This window comes from Crocuta crocuta, unplaced genomic scaffold, assembly GCF_008692635.1.
Source record: "Crocuta crocuta isolate KB4526 unplaced genomic scaffold, BGI_CrCroc_1.0 scaffold177, whole genome shotgun sequence".
Lineage (NCBI taxonomy): Eukaryota > Metazoa > Chordata > Mammalia > Carnivora > Hyaenidae > Crocuta > Crocuta crocuta.
In genome coordinates, this window is record NW_027531880.1 from 1,998,102 (window position 1) to 2,024,481 (window position 26,380).

At 42.2% G+C, this 26,380-nt stretch overlaps 1 protein-coding gene across 1 annotated transcript in view; it reads left to right on the top strand.

The window, feature by feature from the left end:
• The window catches only part of SH2D4A (SH2 domain containing 4A), a 60,953-nt gene that overhangs the window by 6,739 nt on the left and 27,834 nt on the right, over positions 1-26,380 (top strand). Inside the window, exons 4-5 of the mRNA XM_077773122.1 lie at positions 9,442-9,601; positions 10,983-11,154. Of these exons, the coding sequence (XP_077629248.1) occupies positions 9,442-9,601; positions 10,983-11,154 (332 nt within the window). The remainder of the gene's footprint in view (positions 1-9,441; positions 9,602-10,982; positions 11,155-26,380) is intronic.

The following is a 26,380-nucleotide window of genomic DNA, read 5'->3' on the forward strand; positions in this document are numbered from 1 at the left end:
TATCAGTAACAGCTGTTTACTGAATACCTGTTTTGTCAGACACTATGCAAAGCACTTTTACGTGCATTATGTCTCATTTTCACTAAACTTTTGCAAAGTTAATATTAATTGTCTGTTTTATGGGTGGAGAAACTTAGAATCAGAGAGGTTAAGTAATGTATGCAAAGTCACACCACCACTGGGCTCCCAGATTCATTAGATGTCACAGTGCTCTATACTACGAAAAACAGAATTTTTCCTTCAGTAAGTAACATGTCCTAATTGAAACATGACTCTCTGGTCTATCTTACCTGGCTTTTACATCTCTCTGCATTCTTTAGCCAGATATCAAAGATAGCTGGACCCCTTTGGGCACCATGTATGCTATGAACATAGCCTGTTGCTGTGGTGGGTGACTTTGGGACTAGTGAGTTCTTGCCCCTCATGTCAGTGGCTCGGACTCTTTGTAAAACGTTGGGCCTCTCATGTTTGCTGAAATAGTCTCCTTGTGACGACCTAAGACAATAATTTCAGTTTCTTTGCTTGAATTCTTCTTTTGCAGAGTTTGAATCTACCTCTTAGACAATTTGTATTATTTTTTAAATGGTCATTTAAAAAGTACATTAATATACACCGTGAATGTTCTATCAGTATTTATGTCAAAGTTTATTACTTCCTTAAGTTTAACACATGGAAAAACATATTTTGCACTAAGTTAGTTTTCTCTTCTAACTGCAGAAGAAGAAAAGTTTTCCCGACTTCAGCCTAAACGACGGCACTTCTCTGTCTTTCATCTAGTTCTGTCTTTGAAGATACAGCCACAGACAGTACAAAGCAGTGTGGTGGCAGGTGCTCTGCTGGCCCACTAAGCCCCTGGCCATTGTTTGCTGAGACCTTACCATGCACTTCGACTCCTATCAGCCTGTGCTCCTGGCCTCCCCAGTCCTGCCCCCGCACAGTTTGTACTGCTTTGACTTTCGTGCCATTTTTCCTTAGCAGTGCTTAGCCTGGCTGCAGCTTTGGAAAGCGGTCCTTTCGTCGGCTCTTTAAATATGTCTTATGCCCCTCCACCCCCTCATTTCTTTGCACCATTATAGCTCATCACTTGACAGCTCTTTTGCTGTCCTCTGGCCATTATTTTCTCTATACAGTCCACTGTGATGATTTTTCAGGAGCACCACTAAAAGTTTGCATATTGTGTATACCAGGAACCTTTTAGAAGTCTTATGGCTTGCGGCACCTGCGTGGCTCAGTTGATTAAGCTTCCAGCTCTTGGTTTCCCCTCAGGTCATGATCTCATGGTTTCGTGGGTTCGAGTCCTGCTCTGTCAGGGCAGAGCCTGCTTGGGATTCTCTCTCTCTCCGCCCCCTCTCTGTTCCTCCCCACTCACACTGTCTCTCTCTCAAAATACATAAACTTAAAAAAAAAAAAAAAGAAATTTTATGGCTAATGTAGATAGGGCTGAAAAACAATTAGAAATATGGATTTAACTTAGTAATAGATTGGAAAATCATTATATATTGACATGATAATATCTTGGATGATATGTGTAAAATAACATACATTAAGATTAATTTCATCTGTTTCTTTTGTTTTTTTTTTTATGTCTTTATTTTATTTTGAGAGACAGACAGAGAGTGAGCGGGGTAGGGGCAGANTTGTCAAAAAGAAGCCTAAACAGTAGTCTGGGATCTGGTTGCTATGTGTGGTGCAGGATGGGCTATGTATGCCCTTGAAATGGCCGTGGATTCATGAGACTTTATTTGCAGCATTCTCATTGCTACCAGGGGACAAGTTCCCTCATGCAAAGGCTTCCCTTTTCCATGAATGACCATAAACCACTGGTTTGTGCCACCTTCAGGGGCACTTCCTCCCCTTCCCATTCGGTGACCTCCACTGATGGATTCAGTTCTGATCTCAGTTGATTACCTCAGCCTGACCTGACTCTTGAGTTGCTGCTCTGAGTCTCTCCCGTTATGTCTTGGGTCTCTTGCCTTCTCCACATGGTCTCTTTTTTGTCTCTGCCTGACCCCTGAATATCTGTACTCCCCCAGGGTGCCTCACTCTGTACTGGTGGTTTGTAACCTTGAGGTGGGGTTGGGAGGATCACAGACTCCTTTGAAAATTTAGTGAGAGCTTGGACCAGGAGGACCAGGAAAATGTGTACAGACAGCCTTTTGTGTATGGTTTCACAGTACTCACTGACTCCCTAAATCTCACTCATAGACTCAGGGTTCACAGATCCTAGGTTAAGGTCTCTGTATCATCTCCCTGGGGCACCACCTCTACCCTTCAGGGTTAAACATGACCTATATGCCAGGGACACTCAGACCCATACTGCCAAGCCTGGCCACTCACCTGCTTCGGCATCAGTCCCCATTCCCTAATGAGTGTTCCCACTAGGAAGACCTCAAGCCCTGAAAGCCTGATGCAAAACCAAGCACATCAGTATCACCCCCAATCCTCCTCACCACCCCCAGGCCTGACCCTGCCTCTCATTCTCTGTTATAATCAGTGGCACCACCACTAGGGAAAGTCCTAGTCACTAAAGCCAGAAACCTGAGAGCCACCGCATTTACTCCCAGACCTCACTACACAGCTAGTCACTGAACACTATAGATTTCATCTTTCCGTTTCCTAGGGCTTTTTCCCTACCAAGGTGCTACTCTGTTAGGATGTGCCAGACATAAGCATTATATTTATGCCATTTCAACTTCACAAGAATCTGGTGAGGTAAACTTTGTCACGTTTGTTCTTACAAATAAGGAAACAAACAGAGAAAGTAATCTGTATGGGTCACTGGGGAGAGTCAGCGTTTGACCTCAGCTCCAGACCTTCTCCAAGTCTGATCTGGACCACTGGTTCTGGCCCTGTCTCCTGTCTGCCTAGCTCTGAGCTTGATAGTTTAACTGGGCTTATTGTCTGCTCTGGTGAGTACCTTATGTGGATAATAACTGATCTCCTCTTCCCTTTCACCTTCCTGAGCCCCTGGATTGAGCTGGTCTCTCCTGACTCAAGTTCTCACTAACCTGTTTTGCCACCTACTTTCCTGAGCATAGTTCAAGTACCATGTAGATTCTCCGGCTTCCTTTCTTGTCCTTTTGTCTCTAAAATAAGCATACAAATTTATTAAAAATTTAAAGATGGACGTTAGTGTTAGTAACTATAGGATTATACCCAGTTTAGCAAATCTAGTAAACAATGGGGAAAGCAATGGTCTTGAGTGATTTCAGGAAGTCCCTATAGGACTGTGCGTGCACATGGGGCTAGATCTTGCTTTCTCCTGCCCTGTCCTGCTCTTCAGGGCCCGGATGGAACATGATGGTGACCCCTCACCCCAGCCTGCCCATCAGAGCCCTGTCTACTACATGTCATTGTCCTAGCATCCTTTTTGGTGGTTTTCTCTTTGACTCTTAGAAGTGTTTCAGTTTGGGGGCACCTGGGTGGCTCAGTCGGTTGAGTGTCTGACTCTTGATTTTGGCTCAGGTCATGGTCCCAGGGTCATGGGATCGAGCCCCATGTTGGGATCCATGCTGAACATCATGGAACCTGCTCAAGATTCTCTGTATCTCTCTTTCCACCCCATCTCCTTCTCCCTCTCCCTCCCCACCTCGCTCCCCATCCCTCTCCCCACTCATGTGTTCTCTTTCTTTCTCCCTCTCTCTCTCTAAAAAATAAAAAAGAAAGAAAAATATTTCAGTTTAGACGGTGCATTATGAGGCTGTCCTAAATGCGGGTTTTGCAACTTCACAGACTGGTTTTGAATTCTGGCTCCAATTTTACTAGGTCTGGGACCTTGGGCAAGTTAAATACCCTCCCTGACTCTTAATTTCCTCATTGTAAAATGGGGTCATTAATAGCCTTGGGTGATACTCTAAATATTTAATGGCAGACATGGCATGGGCATCAATTAGAAGGGACATGGCTATAGTACTCGAGTGCCCATCGGCCTGGCACTAGTCTTTTGGTTTCTGGATGTGGGGGAGGGCTGTCCGGAAGGAGAGGCCAGAGCAGAGGGAGATACTTGAGAGGTTGGGAGTTTATGGAAGTATATCAGTATTTTAATAACCTGGGTACTGGTAGGTGCTGCTGTCAGCCCTGATGGTACTCCCATTGTGTTTAAGACATAAATTTGTTAGGAGGCCCCTGGTGTTGACGCTCTGGCTTCTGTTCACTCAGTTTTTGGTCTTTTTATAGGGACAGGATATATAATTCTTCTCTCTCCATCTCTCATTCTCTCCTGTTACTATGGTGGACCTTCAGAGTTGGATCTAGTTGGAGTAGAGACCAGCTGCTGACCCTCTGAAGCATAGTCTTAGTTCAGGGAGAGCCCTGAGAGTTGTATTGACCTGCACCTGAGATGATCCACACTGACACCTCCAATCTCTCCTCCTGCACCCCTGCTGGGCTTGCCACGTAGGGAGAAGTCAGTCATGCACTAACGTAAGACTGGAATAAGCCTGGCCATTTCCTTGCCAAGGGCACGTGTCACTCCATTTTTATGTGATATTTCACAACCTTGCCTAGTTAGAGACTTTATGCAGTGAATGAGGTGTAGATGAGAGTCTCTGCACAACAGTTCTTTGTGGTACAGTACTAAGCAGGACTGATCCACTGTTCTAGAAAAGTTGGTTTTAGAAATTCTCGAGAACCCTAAGATAGCAGGCATAAAGAGCACTTCAGGGTACAAACATGATTCAAGGACCGGGAATAAACCTTATAATTAAATGGAAGTACTATGAAAAGGTCCCTCTCTCACTGTCCTCTGACAAAAGAGTACATATAATTTCAAGGTGAAATAGACAGAAAATCCAGAATGCATGGGTAGCATTAAATTATAACAAGATGCACTGCCTGCCCCATTGGGATCTCTTAAGTTTATACCTCTATCTTAAGGAAGTCCACTGGGGACAGAAATGCGTGTCTGTGTGGATCAGTTTCCAGCTCTGAGCAGACAGGTGCTTTTCTCTTCTTGTCAACATTTTTTCTTCTTTACCTGTGCTCTGCATGCCCTTCTAGCCTTCCTTCCCCTGGCCTGCCCCCTGGCATCCTTACTTTCTCCATTCCCCAAACCCCATTTCTTCTATTGAAAGTAATCTTTCCACCATCCATGCTCCTAAGCTGCCCTTTCTGTCACAGTGCCTGGAACATAGCAGATGCTCAGGAAGTATTTGTTGAATGAATAACTGAATCCTCAGAGCACGTACTTACTGCCAGCCTCCACCTCTTATCATCCTTTCTGTCCTGTTTTTTGTAGCCTGTCCCCAGCCTGTCTCCCTAAAAATACCCTCTGAGGTCAGGCACTGCTTAAGACCACACCCCAAGGGTCTCCATCCCCTTTCTGTGTCTCCACAGCACAGAGCACTGGCTCCCTTTTCCTCCCTTGGCTGCTTGGCTGTGCATTTCTCCCTAGGCTCCTTCTATATTATGTCATTATTTAGGAATCAGAAATCCTTTTTTTTTCTGTTTTAATCAGAATACTCTTTTTCTTCCCTTTTGCCTCCCAAATGGAGCACATACTTTTCCAAGGTTCTCATTAGGCTTCATGCCTTTTGCAAATTCTACTATGCCAGTAGCTTCAATGGTGTCAGCTATAAAGTAATTCTCAAATTCACACTGTCAGCCTTGACAGCATTTCTGAACCCCAGGGCCATGGTTCAGGTATCTACTGACAGTCTCCGTGTAGATTGTTAGTAAAGATAAAAATAATTTATTCTACATTTCCAAAACAACCCATTACCTGACTCCTCAAATAAATTTATTTATTTTTAAACAAACTTATTTTCTTGCTGTCACTGTTTCCTCTTATTACCCCTCTATCCTTCCAGATAGTAAGTCTCAAAATGTTGGCATCATCTTTGAGTCCTTCCTTTTCAGCCACCTGTACCTTACAGACCTTTCCCTCCTTCAGGTTCCGAGTACCTGCCTCCTGGTCTTTCACTTCATCGCTCCCCCATTCTGTCCCCACTCACCCACTGAACCACCCACCTCCTACTACCCTGACCCACCCTATGTGCTGATGTGGCATTGCACTTCCTAACTCATTTCTCTGACCCTAGCACCACCTGCACAGAGACAGTGATGGACTCTTCATTGGTCACTTAATCAAGAACATGGAGCTAATATTTTTGAGCCTTTATCACGTGACAGGCCTGTGAGGTCTGACTTACTACCTCTGTTTTATCCGGAGGGAATTCGGGTTCAGAGACGTGGCATAACATACACATGGTCACATAAAGAGCTGGTAGAAGCACTGGGACTTTGCTTTCTGGCAAAGTCTACCACTTTCTGGCTTTATGCATTACAGGGCCTGCCTAAGTTTAACTCATTTTGCCAGGTGTCTGGGAGTCGTGCCATGTGGCCCTCTGGCCGCCTGAATGATCTGTAGCCCATGGCCAGCTGACACCTAAAGCTCTTTTGAGCTCTTCCTGAGACCCTGATTCCTGACAGCTCTTCACTGACTTCCTTCTCTGATCCTCCATCAAACTATCTTTTTTCAGGTCACCAAACGTACACCCTACTCTCTGTCTAAATTCCATGTGCATCCACCAAACTCAATACAAAGAACTTTTTTTTTCTTCTGTGTGCTTCCAAAGCAATTTCTCCATCCTGTGAATCCTCACTGGACTTAAAATCTCATGTGATTATAATGTATGTTCCCCTTGTCCTTCAAACAGATCTGTTCCTCTTCAGAAGCATTTCCATAGCATCCTTTCACAACCCCTTCCCCAGGTTGTATTAGTTTTATAATTAAATGTTCAATTTCTGTCTCCAACTAGAATACAAGTTCCCTGAGGGCAGGAGTTGGCCTGTCTTGTTCTAAGAGTTTATACACATTTACCTAAGTGCCTGGCACATAGATATGCAATAAAATGCATTCAGTGGATAACCTAATGCCTTGCTGTTTCTCTCACAGACTTTAGGTGACTCGTAGGACAAATGGCCACATGTGTGTTTTCCCTGTGTCCCCTGTAGCATTTAGCTCATCTGCATTGTGCTCAGACTTAGAAACTCAATAAGTTTTTGTAGAATACACTACACAGAAGCCTTAATAATCTTCCCCCATCTTGGTATAAGACCGAGGGTATCAGGGGTGCCTGGGTGGCTTAGTCGGTTGAGTGTCCAACTTCAGCTCAGGTCATGATCTCACGTTTGTGAGTTCTCACAGTTCTGAAGTTTGAGCCCTGCATTGGGCTCCCTGCTGTCATCACAGAGCCCACTTAGGATCCTCTGTCCCCTCTCTCTCTGCCCCTCTCCCGCTCACACACATACACACACACTCTCTCTGTGTCTCTCTCAAAAATGAATAAACATTTATTTAAAGAAACAACAACTGAGGGTATCAGAGCTAACATTGGTTTTACTAGAATCTCTTCCACTCTCCCCTAAAGTTTTAGGGAATTGTGGGGAAGCCTTTGAAGCCCCTCCAGTCTCTGCTCGCAGGCAACATTTAAGAGCTCCTGAAAGTGAGGAGGACTCAGAACAGAGATTGTTGTCAGTGCCATTCTGTCAAGAGCCCTTTTTTTTTTTTTGGCATCTGACCAAATCTGACAGTTCTTTTTCCTTGCCTCCATGCCAAAATCTCTTTACCTTCACCACGCTCTCGCCACTCCCCTGCTTCTAAAATTTCAAGGCTCTCGCCCTCTCCTCTGGCCGTCTTCTCTGCTTTTAGTTCTAAGCATCTTCCTGTGCTCACAGGCAGTTCTGGGGTCTCTTACCCACCAGCCCTGAAGGGCAACACCTTCTTCCCCTAAGAGATCCGCCTACAGCCCATGGTGCTCTCCAGGAATGTGTCCTGCCGTCCTGAGCAGAGCTGCTGGAATTTCTGGGTCCTTCCTCTCTGCCTCCCCTGGCCCGCTGCCACTTCTTCTCAGGGCATCTGTCTCCTGCTGTCAAAAATATTGGTAGTTACTTAGGTGAAGGTTGAGAGATGGACATAGTAAAAAATGTTATTAGTTGCCCTGAGAGAGTGTAATAAAGTGAATTTCATGAGGTATGACAGCTTTCTAAAGTTAATGAACCATTCGGCATTTCCTCACACAGAGCCACAGCTGGCCAGGGCCCGTCCCCACGAGGGTCCACTTGGGATTGATCTACTTTCAGACCTGCTGCCACTTTCGCTGTTTCTCCACTTGTGAAAACAGTGCAAAGTCAGCTTCCTTCTGAATGATACATTTGACTCCTTTTATAATGAAGATGCTGTCTCCCCTCCCCCACCTCACCCCAGTATCCTATTTAGAATGTTATTATACTATAGGACATCTCCATTGCACCGAGAAGGGTAGCAAGTGCCAAAATAAAAACACATCTCTGTTTGAGCAGCCTGCTTTTTCTATGTATCCCGAGGCAACAGTAGGAAGTAGGTCAACAATTCATTGGACAGCAGATGCTCTAGCTGGAAACCTTCACTTAATGTACAAAGACGAGACACAATCCCAGTGTGGATTTCTAACCTCTAAGTATGGCCTGGCCTGTATTCCATCAGGTGCCGTATCACCCATGCTCAACACCACTGGCCAGCTTGGGGTCCTTGGGGCCCAGGGACCTTGACCTCATATGGACCATGACCCATAATGGCCCTGGGTGGTATGCCCTGGAGCTTTTAGACTTAGGGACTGCACCTCTTGGACCCCCTGGGTGTGCTTCACCTTCCCCAGGTTTCAGGGAGCATGACCTGTGTGGCTGCATCTCAGGAGTACGGGAACCAGAATGTAATACAACTCCTGGGACCCATTGTAAACAAGTGTTATTTAAGTAGCTTCACCAAGTATCACACTACCAGTAGCGTTATCTTCTCACAAGCTGGTGTGAATCTCTGAGCAGCTGTAAGTAAACAAAGGGAGGGCGACCAGAGCACTTGACCTCTCGTGAACTCCTGCTACATGGTAGGCACTAGGGGGAATATGTGGCATATCTAGCCTGCCCTGTTCCCCATAGCAATCCCGTGTCCTAGATGCTCATACCCCCATTTTGCAGAGGAGGAAATTGAGGCTAAGAGAGACTAAATAATTTGTCCAAGGCACACAGCTAGGAAGTAGCAGGGCTAGGAGTTAAACTAAAGCCAGACTGATTCTAAAATGGAAATACCAAACCCTGGAGCAGCTGTGTAATTCTGGGGTTCCAGGAGACTCTCAGACTTGAGAGGTTCTGATATCTGATCTTAGCACTGTTCCCCTGAGGTAATGTAAATAATGCATGCTTTCTTCCCATCTTGCCTTCTTCACTTATTAAATGGGCACATTCAAACACCATATTTGTGTTTTAAAACAAACACTGTTGCAGCCGCCGCCCACTGCTACCACCTCCATTGCTCCCCAGGAATGCTGCTGGTTCCTGAACAGATTGGAAGCACTTTGTCTCATCTAATATCTTTTTCCTGAAGACTCAATACTTTAATGATGGCAAACATAACAACCCATGACTAAAGATATTTGTCCAATCTAAATTTTGTTTTGCTTGCAGAGAACGGCAAATCTGTTCATTGGAAACTGGGAGCTGATAAGGAAGTCTGGGTCTGGGTGATGGGCGAACACCATCTAGATAAACCCTACGATGTTCTCTGTAATGAAATTATTGCTGAGAGGGCCCAGCTGAAAGCAGAGCAGGAAGCAGAAGAGCTCAGGTAGGAGACCTACAAACCAGTGAGGGGCTGGCCAGACTCTAAGTCATGCAAAGATGGCTCTTCTTTACAGTATCTGGAGGGAGAGTGTGGTGGGATCAGAGTCACAAGAGTAACTTTAGATCTGTCTGGCAAGTTTCTTTAGACTGTTGGTGGTTCCCTTCATTCCCACAATGCTATCAAGTCAGCTGCTTCATTTCCTTACTTGTCACCCCAGTTTTGATCTGGATGTGGGTTCCCCAGTGGTCACTGGCTTCACCAGAACTGTGCTAGAGCACCACAGGCTGACAGAGCTGAGCATCAGGAATAGAAGAAATGCAGCGACTGTCCAAGCTTCAGGCCCTCAGACAAGATTGCTTAGTCTAGGCAGCTGAGTAAGCAGCCCTTCAGGTGCTGATACTGTGCCAGGTGGTGGGGATTCAAAGATGAACAAGGAACTTCCAGTCTAGGAAGAGAAACAGGCAGGTGCACCACTCACTTCAGCTGATACAGGCTGTGGTATGTGCTATAACTAAGTTACAAAGAAAGCATTAACTGGACCTATCACTCCTATCCTCAAAAGAGGTGAAATCTGAATTGAACCTTGAAAGATAAGTAGAGTTTTTCAGTGCAGAATATCAGGAAGGAGACTACAGGCAGAGGGCATTGTTAAGACCCCTGCTCTTGAATACATAAGGTTCTTTGGGTGACAGTGAGTTCTTCTGAGTGTTTGCAGTATATGTGGGCAAATAGCAGGAGACAGGGGGCCATGGGCTAAAGTGCCTTGAAAGCCAGATTTAGGACTTTGGACCTTATTCTGTGGATGGTGGCAGTTTTTGAATCAGGAAGAGACGTGATCAGCTGGAGTTCTAGGAAGGTAACTTGAGTGGTAGCAGTGAGGCAGATGATGGATTCCCTCTTCTGGGTGCCCAGGGTGACTTCTATGGAGCCTGTTATCCTTTGGTGAGGTAGAAGCAGACATATGGGCCTCACTTCAGTCCCTAAGGGCTGGTGATGCTACCCACAGCTCCTGTAACTAACATTGGAAATGAACATACAGAGATAAAGTAATTATTCACTGCTCATCAGAGGACTGCAGTTTGCTCTAGCAGTTTAGCTTCTCAACAGGAATTGGGCAGACCTGGGTTCAAATCCTGCCTGTGCCACTATGTAGTCTTGGATAAATAATATAATTATTTTGAGCCTCTTGCAATTAAGCAAGGATAACAACCCATTTCTTGAGGATTGTTATGAGGATTAAGTTAATGTTTTTAAAATACTAGCAAAGGGCTTGGTAAATGGTGTCTATTACTGTTTTTCACATAATTTGAATGTAGGCGTCTGCTTTGGAAAAGCTATCCATGTTAGAGAATGTTTTGATAATTCCACATTTGTTTCTCTTCAGAAAAACTGAGCCCAAAGAATTTGCCAATAACTTGAAAACGAAATCACAGTACTATGATCTGCAAGCACCAGATACCCGGGAGACTCAGAATGTCTCTAAGAAAGCAGCGGAAGAGGAGGATCTGGGGAAAGGCTCTAGACTGGTACCACCCCTTGAAGAAGAGAAAATTCCAGTGAGTCTTTCATATCTGTAAACATGCAGAATTTCATAACCAGGGGAGTGAAAGATATTGGAACCACTGAGATGAATGTAGTTGAACATCAGGATCTCAGACGTTTCTGGGAAAAATCCCTCCCAAGTGGAAGGCCCTGATGTTCATTTCATTTTGGGGAATTTGGCTCACCAGCTACTTCACAAAAAAGGTAAGGCATCCCTTTTTCATGGGACTGAAGGTGTGAAGAAGGAACTCTGGGAATAAAATTTTGCATTTTAAGGTATTTTCATGGTTTATTTTTCCCTGTTTCCATGTCTTCTATAAGAGGGATTAGCAGTTTTTTTGTGTGAAGGCCCAGATGGTAAATACTTGAGGCTTGTAGACCATACGGTCTTTGTCACAACTGTACACAAACAAATAAGTATGGCTCTGTTCCAGTAAAACCTTCCTTAGCTAACAGGGTCAGGTCTGGCGCACAGGCTGTGGCTGACTGATCCCAGCCCTAGAACACTGGCACATTTGTGAGGTAGATTATTCTCTACTGAGTCTTCCCCTTTGGGTTGAGGACTGCACTTCAGTGCCTCACTGGCCTCCTAGGTTCTGCCTATGACTGTGGGGACTGCTATTTCCTCAGTACAACAGGACTTTATAATCAGAATTGCTCTGAATTCTCTCATGTCTCTGTTCGTTTAAAAAGCTCAGACATCATTGGCTACTTAGATTATAGTTTGGAAGAACAATAAAACGATATTATGAAGTACCTTCCTTTGCCAGGAATTTAATTAAACTGAGAATTAACAAGGGATCTACAGTTGTTTGACTTCTGCTCAGGTCCCCAACTCTAGGACACTAGTTGTGTGTGCTCTTGACCTCTCTGAGCTGTCACTCGTGACGGATCCCCTCTGCTGGGTGCCACACAGTGGTAAAGCACACCGCTGAGCATCTCATTTAATCCTCAAAATGACAGTATGACATAGAGACTGTTTCTGTATTTGTCCATTTTACAGGTGAGGAACCTGAGGTTAGATATGGCTATTCCATTTGCCCGAGGTCTCATAGTTGAGATATATATATATATAGATATATATAGATATTTTGACTCAAAAATAAATAAATAAATAAATAAAATAAAATGTCTGCCCTCTCTTCAAAAAAAAAATAGAAGTTAAAATAAATACCATGACTATTATTTTTTTTACCAGGTCATTAATATTCTAGGGATTATATTTTATATACACATGTAATACACACACACACAAACACAGTGATAGGAGATCTCAAGATTGACTGATTTACTCATTCATTTAAAAAGTACCCATATGTGCTAGGTATTGAGATTACAATGTAGGAGTAAGAACAGAATCACTGCTGAACTTTAGAATGAAGTTGAATGAATGAACTGCTGAGTAAACTTTATAGTTGAGGAAGCAGAGAGACTTCATGTAACACATCATTTCAAAAGGTAATAAGTGATCATCCCAAGAAAAGGATATGTTTCTGTGCACCCCCATTATACTAGAACTTGAGTGATAGCAGGAAGTGCAGGGTGGCTTTGCAGAGGACACGGAGCTGGATGTGATCACTGAGGATGGCTGCGGCTGGCAGTTCCAGCAAAGGGACAGTATGAGGCTGCATAGCTGGGGGAACAGGGGGCTTTGGAGAAACCAAAGAAAGCTGTGCGTCTGGAGTGCAGAAGGGACACAGGGGAGCGTACAACTGAGCGACAGGGTGAGCAAGGCCAGGCAAGACAGGGTCTCTGGGACAACTTTGTGTTTTGACCCTTTTTTTTCAAGAACAGTTGGATAGTTACATTTTGAAGGCTCATTCATGGATCACAGTACGTGGGGGACCAGCTTTCTGACACAACCCAGATCAGATGCCTGGGATAATGGGGGTGTTACAAGCATAAACATGAACATGTGGAGGAGAAGCTGGTTTTAATGGAGAAGAAGAGTCTAGTTTAGAGATATCAAGGATTTCACATCCCACTTGAGGCAGTAGCGGTGAATATAAGTTGATTTTATACATAATAAAAAAAGTATATATAATTTGACTTGGAGCTTACATAGCTTTCTCTCATATAGTCTTTTCATTTCACAATACTCCTGTGAAGTTGACAATCCAAGTATTTCTTTGGTACAGATGAAAAGACTAATGCTCAGAGAGATTAAGTGGTTTGCCCCTAAATCACAGAAAGCCTTGTTTTTGTTTATCTACTTTAATCCTCATCACAACCTTGATGTATTTAAAACAGAATTCATCATCTTCCCCAGATCTGCTCCTTCAGACAAGAACTCTGGTGAGAAACCAAGGCGAGAGCTTTGGGAGTCATCCAACATGTTTCCAAAATGCAATTCAGGCTTGCACAGTAAAGATTTCCAAATTTCACCCATAATTTATTTTAACCCTAATATATAGAAAGATATTGTCATATTTGTAAACTTTCATCATCTACATACAGCCTAAAATTTATTATAAAAAGAAAAATTATCAAGCAATTTTTATTGAAGTTAGTGATCATGAAGCTTATGAATAACCATGGACAGGTTTAAAGAGCAATCAGTCTTTGGGGTGCCTGGGTGGCTTAGTTGGTTAAGCATCCGACTTTCGCTTAGGTCATGATCTTGCCGTTCGTGGGTTCGAGCCCTGCATCGGGCTCTGTGCTGACTGCCAGCTCAGAGCCTGGAGCCTATTTCAGAGTCTGTGTCTCCCTCTCTCTGACCCTCCGCTGCTCACGCTGTCTCTCTCTCTCTCCCAGAAATAAATAAAAATATTTAAAAAAAAAAAAGAGCAATCAGTCTTCTAGAATTATAAACCATATTCAAGGAAAACAAACTATAGATTTAGTAAAGTAAAATGGCCTTGTTAGGTTTGTAATGCGTTTCCATGGGACAGATCATCATCTGTGAACTCCAGACCTAATCTGAAGCACCCCTTACTGGTCTTATTTAAACTCTCTGGAGGGCTATGGAGAATGGGAGAAAGTTAAATTCAACCTACATATTGATATGCATTGAGCACTGTAGAAGCTTTTGTATAGAGTCATATGGGAAGTAGTTCTTTTGGTTAATAGTGACCCCTTACATTTGTACTGAGGCATTATATTAGACTGTATTTCTGCATTTGTATCAGCCAAAGTTTTTCAACTCTGCTCTGATTATCTTATGAAAGAGTCAAGGCAAACATGTAGTCAGGGACCCAAGTCCTGTGTAGGACTTGGGGTAAATGCCACAGGTATTCCTTCATTATCCTCCCTGTTTAGCAGTAATATTTTGAATAAGATGAAATCAGCTTAAATAAATGCCACGGCCAGTTTCAATGGAAGAAAATATAACATCCTAACATCATAGCCAGGAGCCTAGGATATTCTTTAGCAAAACAGGCAGATTTGCCTTAGTAGTAGTAATTGGGGTGATAGTGGTTGAAGTGAGGAGTCTGACATTTAAAATGTGTATAGCCTTGTATAGCTGTCAAAAGACTTAGATTCACTGTTTCACTGTATTCTCACAATAAACATAAATGTGAAACATGTTCTCGTTCTTGGAGTGGGCAAACCGTGGGCAGTGGCCTCCCAAAGCATGATTAGAGATAGAGCTGGGGCCATAAACCAGGTGCTGTAACTCAGAGCTAGAGCTCCAGCCATCCCATCCTGCCCCAGGGAAGGTATTCACATCTGTAGCATCGTAATGATCATGCTGTTGGGATTAGAGTTTTTGGCGTTTTTCCCCTAAAGCAGGAATGCTTTAGAAAACCCACATGTTGTTAGCTTTAAAATTAAACAGAAAATCTTTTTCTATGAGAAAACGTGGAGAAAGAGAAAGAGGAAGGACAGAAGAAGTAGTAGAGAAACAAACACGATTAAACCAAACTGCCCGGAAACCCTGCGATGGTCTAACTGATGACAGTGGTGGTTTCCAGAGCTCACAGCTCTGCCATGCTTGCTTCTCTCTCAGCTGTTTCTGAGATTTTCAATGTGGCGTCTCTACCCTACACTGTGACAGCATTGAGTCTGTGGGGCAGGGTTTATCACTAGGCAAATTTGCTGGCTAGGCAAATCTCCCAACCTTTTGGAGCCTCTGTTTTCTCAACTGCAAAAACTGGGGATTAAAAATAACCTGCCTTGTTTATCTCGTGTGTGTGTGTATGTGTGTGTGTATGTGTATGTGAAAATTACATGAAATAATTGGGAATTCTTGAAAAATTTCAAATCCCAGAACAAATCCAAGGGGTTGTTTGAACCAGAAATACTCTAAGCCCTGCCTCCGCAGTGCAAGTGTCCTATGTTCAAGCTGGGTGGGTGAAGACCTTGCATGGTTTGGCTAGATGGATTGAATCAGTGTTTCTCTTAGCAAATACTTACCAAGGGTCCAATAAGTGCAATGATGGGCATTATGGAGACACAAAGGAGGCACAGGACAAGGTCTTCATCCTTCAGGAGTTGGAGGAAAGATTAAAAGCACCTAATACTGAATAAGGCACGACATAATCAAGTTCCAGCTGGGTGAGAGGCAAGGACTTGACTGGTTTGTAGAGAGCAGGGATGGGGGTAGGCCTGAGGTTGGGGGGAAATGCAGAATGTCTGTGGTGAGAAAATGGGAAGCATCATGTGCGGGGACACAGGGAGGAGGGCAGCCTGTGTGGGATAAAGTACTTGGCTGGGACTTGGAAGGTGCATTTGAGGTGCTGATAGTCCATATTATGGAAGAGGAATCAGGCTGGCCTTGTGTTCATTTTCTAATGCTGCCATAGTAAATTACTGTAAACCAAATGGCTTAAAGTAATACCTGTTTGTTATATGACAGCTCTTTTAGTCAGAATTCTGACATGGCTTGGTTAGGTTCTTTGTTGAGGGTCTTAAAAGGCAGAAATCAAGGTTTGGGCTGATGTGGGTTCTTATCTGGAAGCTTTAGAAAGAACTCCTTTCATGCTTATTTAGACTGCTGGCCATAGGAGTTAGCTTGTGGAGATGGAATGTTTGGTGAGATGATTCCTCATAAGTTTTTCCACCTCTAAACATTCAGTATCCTAAACAACACCCATAAGCATGACCTGAAGTAGAATATTTTTTGTGCCACTATAGATTTAAGGAAGATTTCCATACAGTTTTAATGGATAAGCCTCACCATGGGGTCTTTACTTTTAGATTCAAACAGAATGTGAGATTCAAGTCCAGTAGTGCGAGGCTGAGGTTAATCCAGTCTCAATTCCAGAATTGAGGTACAAATTTTGTCTTTCTCAGTCAATTGGCAATCCTATTCTGAGCTTTTCTCCACAGCCCTCTACCTGACTCAAAATTCTATCTTTTGGCCCTGCTGGGAAATAGCTAATCTTCTCACAAATAAAGTATGTAGAGAATTGTACCCTTCCCTCCATGGGACCAGAACACTTAACAGCCCAATGTATAGGTTTGCTTTTGGATTGTTTTGTACCAATATAACAACAATTTACTTTATTTTAAAATTATTTTTTAAAATGTATTTTATTTTGTTGAGAGAGAGAGAGTGTGTGTGTGAGGGGCAGAGGGGGAGAGAGAGAGAGAGAGAGAGAGAGAGAGAGAGAGAGAGAATCTTAAACAGGCTTCACACTCAGTGCAAAGCCTAAAGTAGGGCATGATCCTATGACCCTGGGGTCATGACCTGAGCCAAAATTAAAAGTCAGATGCTCAACCAACTGAGCCACCCAGGTGCCCCAACAATGATTTCTTTTATATCTTCATTAGCAGTTGGAGTCATCCAAGAAGGTCTCTTGTAGAATAATGAAAGATCTGCCCCAATTCTAATGGTGAAGAATTTGTTTCACCCTTAGAGTCATGAGAAGCAAGTTTGGGGGTTTTGAGAAGAGTTGTTTGACCCCCACTTAAGGGTTTAGAAAACTTGGAGTCCAGTCTCAGAGCAGTTTTCTACACACTCAAATAATCTTCATGAATTTTGTTTTAAAGAATATACTTAGGTTGATTTAAAATTTTCATTTTAACAAATGGCCAAAAGTAAGATTGCCCGAATCAGTACCAGGTACTGTGAAAACCGGACCGCTGGCGCAGGGAAAGCCCTCAAGTCTGGGAATGGAGGCTTAAGTCCTCAGAGGCAGCGCTGCGACTTGGGGCAGAATCCTGTAAGGAATCAAGTCCCGGTCTAAAGTAGGGGTTAAATTAGCAACACGGTTTCTTTACAAAGGAAGCTGAGAAAATTTATAAACATGAGGATGTTTGTCCAATATCATCTGATGGAAGGAGCAAGAATTGTCCCCTGAAGTCTTTCATTATAAGATGTTCTTGTTATCATAGGCCCAGCCTTGATCCTTTTCATTTTTCAGATGAAGAGTTGGAGGCCACGGGAGCCTCAGAGGTTTGTGCATTTGGAAGAGGAGGCTGAAGTAATGTGTGGATTACAGCTGGATCTTTTTCTGAAAAGCTATTGCCCTCTACAAAATACCTGCCCCATTCCTATTTTTGGCAGTGGCGATAGCGCTTGGGAAACTCAGAAATGATGTCCTGCTTTGTATTTAGTGACAGTGTTGTGGTTCTCAGTGGATCACAGCGAACACTTTGTGTTACTGGGTGCCTATCACTGAACTGGAGGTGATGATAAATATTAGGATTTAGCTGTCACCCAGCCAGGTTCTGAGACATGGAGGTTGGGAAGCAGATGCCATTCCCAGGCAAAGACAAGTCTGACTGGGAGTTAATATAAGCCAGAGAAAACGACAGATGATGCACAGTGTGAGGCCCCTTCTCCGTGGGTAGTTTGGGTGAGAACTGGAGTACTCCACAGCTGAATGGAGATTCGTAGGGACCCTGGATTTGGACAGCCCTCTGGATGCAGTCAGTGTTTTCCCCACTCTTGTGCAAGAGAATTTGGGGGGCTACAGAACAGGTGTGAATGTGGTTGGGAGAATACCAGAGTATGCTAATTCAAAGACAAGCCCCTTTGTGTTTCTCTGTTTATATGTCATTTGTAGGGGCAGGGAACTCATTAATCTGTAGACTGACTGTCCTTGTCCCTAAGAGAGACCTTGAATAAAACTATATCTGCTCACTTGTAGATAAAATCTACAAGATTTTGTTCTAGAGAATCACTTATTATTTTTGTAGAAATGGCCTTCAGAGTAGACCACACTGTAAAACAAAAGATTTAAAAAATTAGAACACAAATATCTGGGATTCAAAGCATTCCAAAAAAAAAAAAAAGGTCTTGCTTGAGCAAGATTTCTCCTCTTCATATCTTTGAAGAAACAGAGTTAGAGATGACACCTCTTGCCTCTCTACCTCTACTTTGCACACATGCACATGTGCATGCACACTGTTCCAAGGCTCTGATATTTGTTTTTATATCTGTCATTTTACTGTACCATCTGATAAAAACATGCTACTAATATGTACATTTTGATTGTAAACTTGACATTGAAACCATGGTGATTATATTTTTAAGTGTTATTCTAACTCAAAGCTTTGTGTTCCCATTAGCAGACAGCAGTGAAGGAACAACCTGTAAAACTATTTTCAGACATAATGAAAGCCTTCCACTGAGGTTCTCCTTCTTGCATACATCCCTTCCAATCCAAAGTTAAAGTTCTCTACTCAGAAACCAGCAGTTGTCTAAAGCTGGATTTTGGTTGTTTCCCTTTATAAAGGAGAGATTCAGAAGCAAGATACTAAGATCGAGACCACTTCTTTGAAAGAATAGAAAAGAATATGTTTTTTTGGACCTTATTCATCTCCAAGTCCTACTTCTAGAACAGCCAAAGTTTTGGTTATATGTGGCTTGTGCATTTTGTAAAAGATGAACAGTAGTATTAGATCACAGTTCCTTATGTGCTTTAATTGGGGAGTACGAAAGCTTGGTGAATAGGCAGGGTGGAGAGGTCTGCACCCCACCCCAGACTCAATGCCCTGTGCCTGGGCTTGGGAACCATTTTGGCATTGCCTTGCTCTTATATGCAAACAGACATTGCCAATCCCTAAATGGGAACTGGGTTCACACTTATAATAAGGAACCTCAATGTAAATAGAATGGGAAAAATGTATTCCTGAAATGCAAGCTAGAATTTTGAGTATTGAATTGGATGTGTTAAATTAAAAATTGAGCAAATTAAAAAATTTTTAATATTTATTTTTGCAAGAGAGAATGAGTGAGTGAGCGGAATAGAGGCAGAGAGAAAGGGAGACACAGAAACCTGAAGCAGGCTCCAGGCTTTGAGCTGTCAGCACAGAGCTTGAGGCAGGGCTCCAACTCATAAACTGTGAGATCAGACCTGGGCCAAAGTCGGACGCTTAACTAACTGAGCCACCCAGGTTCCCCTAATTGGGCAAATTTTAAAGACCTAACTGGCTTTATTAATTGGTTCATGAATTGGGCAACATCCCATCCAGCAAGTAGAAGGCAGCTCCAAAAGGCTACAGAAAAGGTTTTTGAAAGTAGAGAGGGAGTGGATAAAGGAAATTATTAGCAAAGAATCCATTGTTTTAGACAAGGTCACCCTCCTAAGGAGAACGGAAATGCTCTATCAGTAAAATTCCTAGAGCCGACCAAGAAATTCCCATGTTGCCTGCTTCAAGGTTAGCTTTCTGGGGGTGTGAAATTGCAGTTATGGTAGGTGTTAAGTCTTGGTTACTGACTCAGGTCTCAAGCTAGGGAATGCCATTTTGGGCCTCTGGTTTTCTTTTTAACAGATATGAAGAAAAAAGAAGGGTAATCCCAAACCAGTAACTGTTTCCCTTGATGTATATTCTCTTCTAGTATACATGCAAGAAGTAATATTATTTTTGTGAGAGATAAAGTATTGTGTATGCTAGGCAAAAACAGACAAGGGATTTGTTGTGTTCATTTTATTAATTAATTCAAGAGTGGAGCCTTAATCTGAAAGTTATACAATTACCCAAGTGGTTTCCATGTAATGTAGTAGAATTTCATGGTAGAGTATAGATTAACATTTTATATAAGATAGAATTATAAAATCCTAGGGCCTTAGAAGCCATTTAAACTGTTGTGTTTTTTAAAAATAGTATGTTATAGGGCACCTGGTTGGCTCAGTCAACCAACCAGGTCTTGATTTCTGTTCAGGTCATGATCTCATGGTTCATCAGAAAGAGCCCCGTGTTGAGCCCAGCTCTGTGTTAACAGCGGGGAGCCTGCTTGGGATTCTCTCTTCCCCCCTCTCTATCTTCCCCTCTCTCCCACTTGCATGCATGCTCTCTCTCTCAAAATAAGTAAACTTTAAAAAATTAAAAAATTTTAAAAATGGCGGACATAGGGGTGCCTGGGTGGCTCAGTTGGTTAAACATCTGACTTCGGCTCAGGTCACGATCTCATGGTTCGTGGGTTCGAGCCCCATGTCGGGCTCTGTGCCTACAGCTCAGAGCCTGCTTCAAATTCTGTGTCTCCCTCTTTCTCTGACCCTCCCCTGCTCATGCTGCCTCTCTCTCTCTCAGAAATAAATAAAACATTTTAAAAAATGGTGGATATAGCCTATTGCTGGGTTGGATATGAGAATCAAATGACGCAATATACATTGAAGTGTTATGTATAGATTTATGTATGATATAAATATTATAGTTAGGTTCCTATATTCCATTGTGTCAAGACTTCCCATATCAATCATGTTTTTAAGACTCTTTGTTCTCTTAACAATCTTTTATTATTTTATCCTTATACTTTATATTTAATAATTACTTTATTTCCATTGCTTGTCTTCATTTTGTTTTTCATGGAACATATATCAGGTGTGTCCCTGGTGAAAATGTAAGGGTGGCCTTTGAAATTCTTTCATAGCTAAAATGCTTTGCCCTAACAACCTCTATTGGTTCTGCATCATTGCATTTTCTGAGGATGTCCCTGCCAGTTCTCCTGTTTGCTGTGAGGGGTTATAGGGGGAAGATACAATGGAAGTGGACAGATGTTCATTCAGAATGACAGTTCAGTACTCTAATATGGACAAAATAAACTCAGACAACCATGAGAATCTAGCCCCAAAACCAAGAGCACACTGTACACACTGTATGTTAGCCAATTTGACAACAAATTGTATTAAAAATTTTTTTTAAAAACCTCAATGTATTATTTAAAGATGTTCCATAAAATTACACACAGTATTAGAGTCTGCTGTACTTTTAAGTCAGGCTATGCAGTAGTCCCTGTGTATAGGTTTTTCTAGGAACAGTCCTAGCAAAGTAGGGAAAGACTCCCAAGGGCCTCTGTTGTCCTGATTCATGTTTCAGTAAAATCATTCCACAGGGACCATGTCCCAAATTTTCAACAGTAAAATTAATTTTCTCATTTTTCATCTTGTTAGTTCAGTTGTCCTTTGAAAGATATCTCCACTCCATATTATTCTCCTTTATAACTTTAGAAAAGCAGTTTCATTATCTGCCTCTCTCATTATTTTAGAAAGAAAAAGCTATATCCCAGTATGCTCAAATGCTTAATATTATATAATCATCAAGGTGAAATTTTATTTAAAATGGTTAGAAATAGTATGATCTGATTATTCCAGTGACCTGGTTAGCAAAATGGGTGAGTTATAGGCCATCGATTTTCAGAGAATTTTAATTGTCTCTCTTGATTAATATTAAAACTAGACTGAATATTTTTTAATGATTGAGAAAGTGCTTCGTGAATTTATGGTATGTTCATTCATGCACCAAATATTTATTGAGCCCTACTAAGTGCCAGTCACTGTTCTGTTTACTGAGGCCTCAACTATCAGTGAATTAACCTAGCATGGCCCTTGCCTTCATTATTCTGAGCTTGGATCCATTAAGGAATACCATGGATTTAACAGGTGTAAGAACAGGATGGCTAACTACTTAACCTAGTAATTTGTTTTCAAAAGTAAACTCTTGGTTTTATCCTGTTTAATTCATCATTTTCATCTTCACCATAAAAATTGAATGCTAAAAATATTGTTTATTGGCATTTTCTGGTTTATTTGGAATTAATAAATTGCATAGCCATACTTTTAAACACAGTGAGTATTAAAAGACAGAACAAACTATTTTTCAAATCATTTTTTAAGTTTATTTTATTTATTTTGAGAGAGAGAGGACATGTGCGCACAGGTATGAGTTTGGGAGAAGCAGAGAGAGAGGGAGAAAGAGAGAATCCCAAGGAGGCTCCATACTGTTAGCATGGAGCCTGATGTGAGGCTTGATCCCATGAATCACAAGATCATGACGTGAGCCAAAATCAAGAGTCAGTCACTCAACTGACTGAGCCACTCAGGCGCCCCTCAAATCAAATTTTAAAAGTGAATACAATTAGAATAATTCTCATAGGACACATAGTCTCTGGGGGAAATAGGCTTTTTAATCATGTAATACTGATGCTACTATAGTATCTTTTGATAACCCAATTGCTTATATAAATTTGAATTGCCATAATTCTAAGTTTAACAGCAATTTGTATATACATACAATACACACACAGAGACGTACACACAGACACACAGACACAGACACACACACACACACAGACACACACACACACACACACACACACACTACCCTTTGGTCAATACAGATGCTCTCCACTCCCAGATCTGGTTAGGCCTGCACTGACTAGAAGGGACCATTCTGACTCAGTGTCTGCAGGATATCTACTACCTTCTGATGCCATTGGCTTTCAAGTTTTCACTTTATTTTGCAGAGCCATATTCTGTGGCAGTTTTTACTTTTAAGTAAAGGGGATATAAAGCAGATAAGGTTGCTTTAACTCCGCCCATAGAGTTTCAGCAGCTGCAGAAGCCTCTGTAATGTAGTGAATGGGAGCTGGCTGCAGTGGCTTGCATGCATTCTCTCTGAGACACCCCATGGAAGAAGTGAGCTGTAGACATGGAGAGGACATGGGTTTCAATCTCTGCTTTCCTATCTATTAACAGGTCACCTTACCTCTTTGGTAAAGGGACAGTACCTGCTCTGATTCCCTTATAGGATTGATAATGAAGGTCACATGATATATTGGACTTGGAAGTGCTTTGAAAGCAAAAATTACGCAGGTAGGGGTAGTTTTCCTCTCTTCCTTATGTGACAGTAGGAATAATTAAAGAGTATATTCCCTGGAACATAGCATCATATGGAAGCTTCAGAGGGGGGGATGGTACCCTCTCCCAGAAGCCTCTTCATCTTCACTCTGGGAATGCTGAGGGGCAACAGTATCCTGAGACTGTCTCCATCTGGTATTGGCATCATAAGTCATCACTTTTGAGCCAACAATCTGGTTGTTTTTCAATAAAGGAAATATCTTTGGATCATACTGTTTTCAGTCTACTACACTGAACTTGTATTTCGTGGATTTGTAGAACGGGTAAGTTGTATCAGAATGAACTCGCTCTATGCAAGCCTTGATTAGTTCTTCATATTATTTTAGCACTTTGGAATAATAGCAAATCTTGACTCACCTTAAAAGGAATTTTTATATGTGGTTCCTGGTATATGTGAATAGTTTTTAGAGTTTACCATATATTTTAGACATATAGAAGTACTTCAGTAGAAGTATCGGCTAGTTATTAACTGGGTGTTGCTAAACTAATTGAAATTATTTATGCTCTGACTCCTGTACTCCAGAACCAACTTTGAGCTTTGGTATACTGAAAACAGAACCTAAAACTTGTGATAAAGAAAGGATGTGAAATCTGATGGTACCAGCAGATGGTGCTGATGGTCACAGTCATCCCTTCAGTCCCAGGCATTATGTCCATTTCATTGTCTGCTTCATGAGTCTGTGCTTAGTTTCAAATTATCTTTTTTTTTTAACGTTTATTCATTTTTGAGAGACAGAGAGAGACTGTGAGTGGGGGAGGGGCAGAGAGCTAGAGGGAGACACAGAACCCAAAGCAGGCTCTAAGCTATGAGCTATCAGCATAGAGCCCGACATGAAGCTCGAACTCATGCACTGTGAGATCATGACCTGAGCCAAAGTCAGATACTCAACCGACTGAGCCACCCAGCTGCTCCCAATTTTGAATTATCTCAAGAGTATTAATAATCTCATCATTTTTGATAAGTGCAAAAGCAATGAGAACGTTGAAATGCTGGTGTCAGGGTAGAAGGATTTTCTCTGCCCTTCAAGGTCCTTCTGGCCAGATTCAGAATCAAAGTGACACGAGGCAGGTTAACAGGAGAAAATCAAATTTAATTTCCTAGGTATAAGAAACCCACACAGACATGGAAATTCCAAGACAGTCAAGCAAAATGAAGTGTATATATCATTCTGAACTAAGGAGAAAGAGGCTATAGGGGTCTGAAACTTCCTACAATTCACTGAATGATGAAAAAGAGTAAATGTTTGGTAAACAAATGTTTGCTGGGCCACTCAGAAAGAATGAGACACAGAGGACATTGATCAAACAGGCTTTGCTAGATTCCTCTGTCTCTACTACACCTAGTTCATAGTGTTGTAGAGTTATCTCTGTTGATAGCTCCCTTCCTGGAGCCAGACCTCTATCTAAGTTCTTTTAAGTAGTTGAGGTGGGAACATAAAGAGCTTTTCCTGAATCTGCTGGGTTTTGATGGCTTTTAACTCAAAAATAACCTTCATACCAATGTAGTCCAGCTTGGGGTGGTGTGCCCTTTGTGGTAGATAGATAATATAGGAAAAAATTAAGATAATAAAAAAAAAGCAAGTGGTGAGGAAGCAATGCTATATGTGTGTATAAAGATGAATCATTCAATTGAACAAGTAATTCTAAGGGACAAAGAATAACTCACACAGTATGCTTCAAGTGCCATGCAGATGATAGTAATTGGCAAGTGATAGGGGAAAAGGGTTTCACAAAGTACAATATATGTTAGAAGAGACCTGTCCAATGCCTGTTAGCCTGAAGCTAATTCAGGAAGCAACTGAGAGTCTGCAAGCTAAAAGGCTGAGGGTGGACAGGTGCTCCTGACAAATCCCCAGTCTAGAGCTCTGCTGGCTGCCTCGGTCCAGGTCCTGCCACAGACTAGTGGCTGGTTTCATAGCTGGAGCCTTGTGTACTGTGCTGGGCAGACAAGGGAGGGTGGTCACCAGCCTCCTAATTTTCTTTTCCCTTTTTTTTAAAGTTTACTTATTTATTTTGAAAGAGAGAGAGCGAGAGAGAGCACGAGTGGGGGAAGGACAGAGAGAGAATCCTAAGCAGCCTCCACACTGTCAGTGCAGAGCCTGATGCGGGGCTCCAACCCACAAAACATGAGATCATGACCTGAGCCAAAGTTCAATGCTTTACTGACTGAGCCACCCAGGTGCCCTCCTCGTAATTTTCATCATAGAAGAAACTGATCCTTTTTGCAAAATGATGCCCCACAGATCTTATATCATTGAAGAAAGGGAGAGTGGGCCTGTTTTTAAAGCTCACATTCCTTATTCAGAGACTACAAGTTCAAGCCCTTCAAAGTCATGTTGGACTTTTGAACAGACATCTATAAAATCTGCTGGAACAGTTCTAACCTGTTCATAGATAGGGAGCTGGCTACTGTACTATTATTCTATTTTAGATGCAGAGCAGTTATATATCCTTTTATAATATTAAAATGAAAAATGAGATAGAATATGGTAGGTAGCAATTGTGAAACCTATAGGATTCATTATTTTGCCAAGTAATAGGCATTAAGAAACCTTTTGACCTACAACTCATTTCCTATCATTGCAATGTTGACATAGTGAGAAAAGTATAAACTCTGGCACAAGCCAGCTGTGATGCCAGCAAGCTATACAACTCCTCTGATATTCAGTTTCTTCCTCCGCTAGTTGGGCATTGTGTTGCCCATCCATCAGAGGTATTTGAGGAATAAAAACAATACTTACTAAGTCACTGTCATGGTGCCTGGTCATAATGGGCCTTCAATGACTAGTAGCCATCAATGGAATTAGCATTAATAGCACTCCCCATGACTATTAAAAAAATCCCAACACAGGGCTTGTAAGGTGCCACTAGCAATTGCCATGGCCAGTTTTATCAACTAAAATAGACTAAACTTTTATAACAAATAGACCAGCGAAGCAATGGTCAAAGCACAACAGAAGTTCATCTTTCTCACTTACAACATCCAGAATGGGTTCTGATTCAGGAGGCCCAGGTCCACACAGTCACTCAGGGACCGAGGCTGTCTTTTGCAGCCTCAGATGGCATGACTGCCATCACCATTTCAGCCAAAGGAAGGGGAAAGACTGGAGAGGAGTGTGTGAAGGAGGTGTTAAGGGCTTGAATAGGAGTGGCAAATACCAGGTATCACAAATGGGAGATAACTTATTCCCATGGGCACACCTAACTGCCA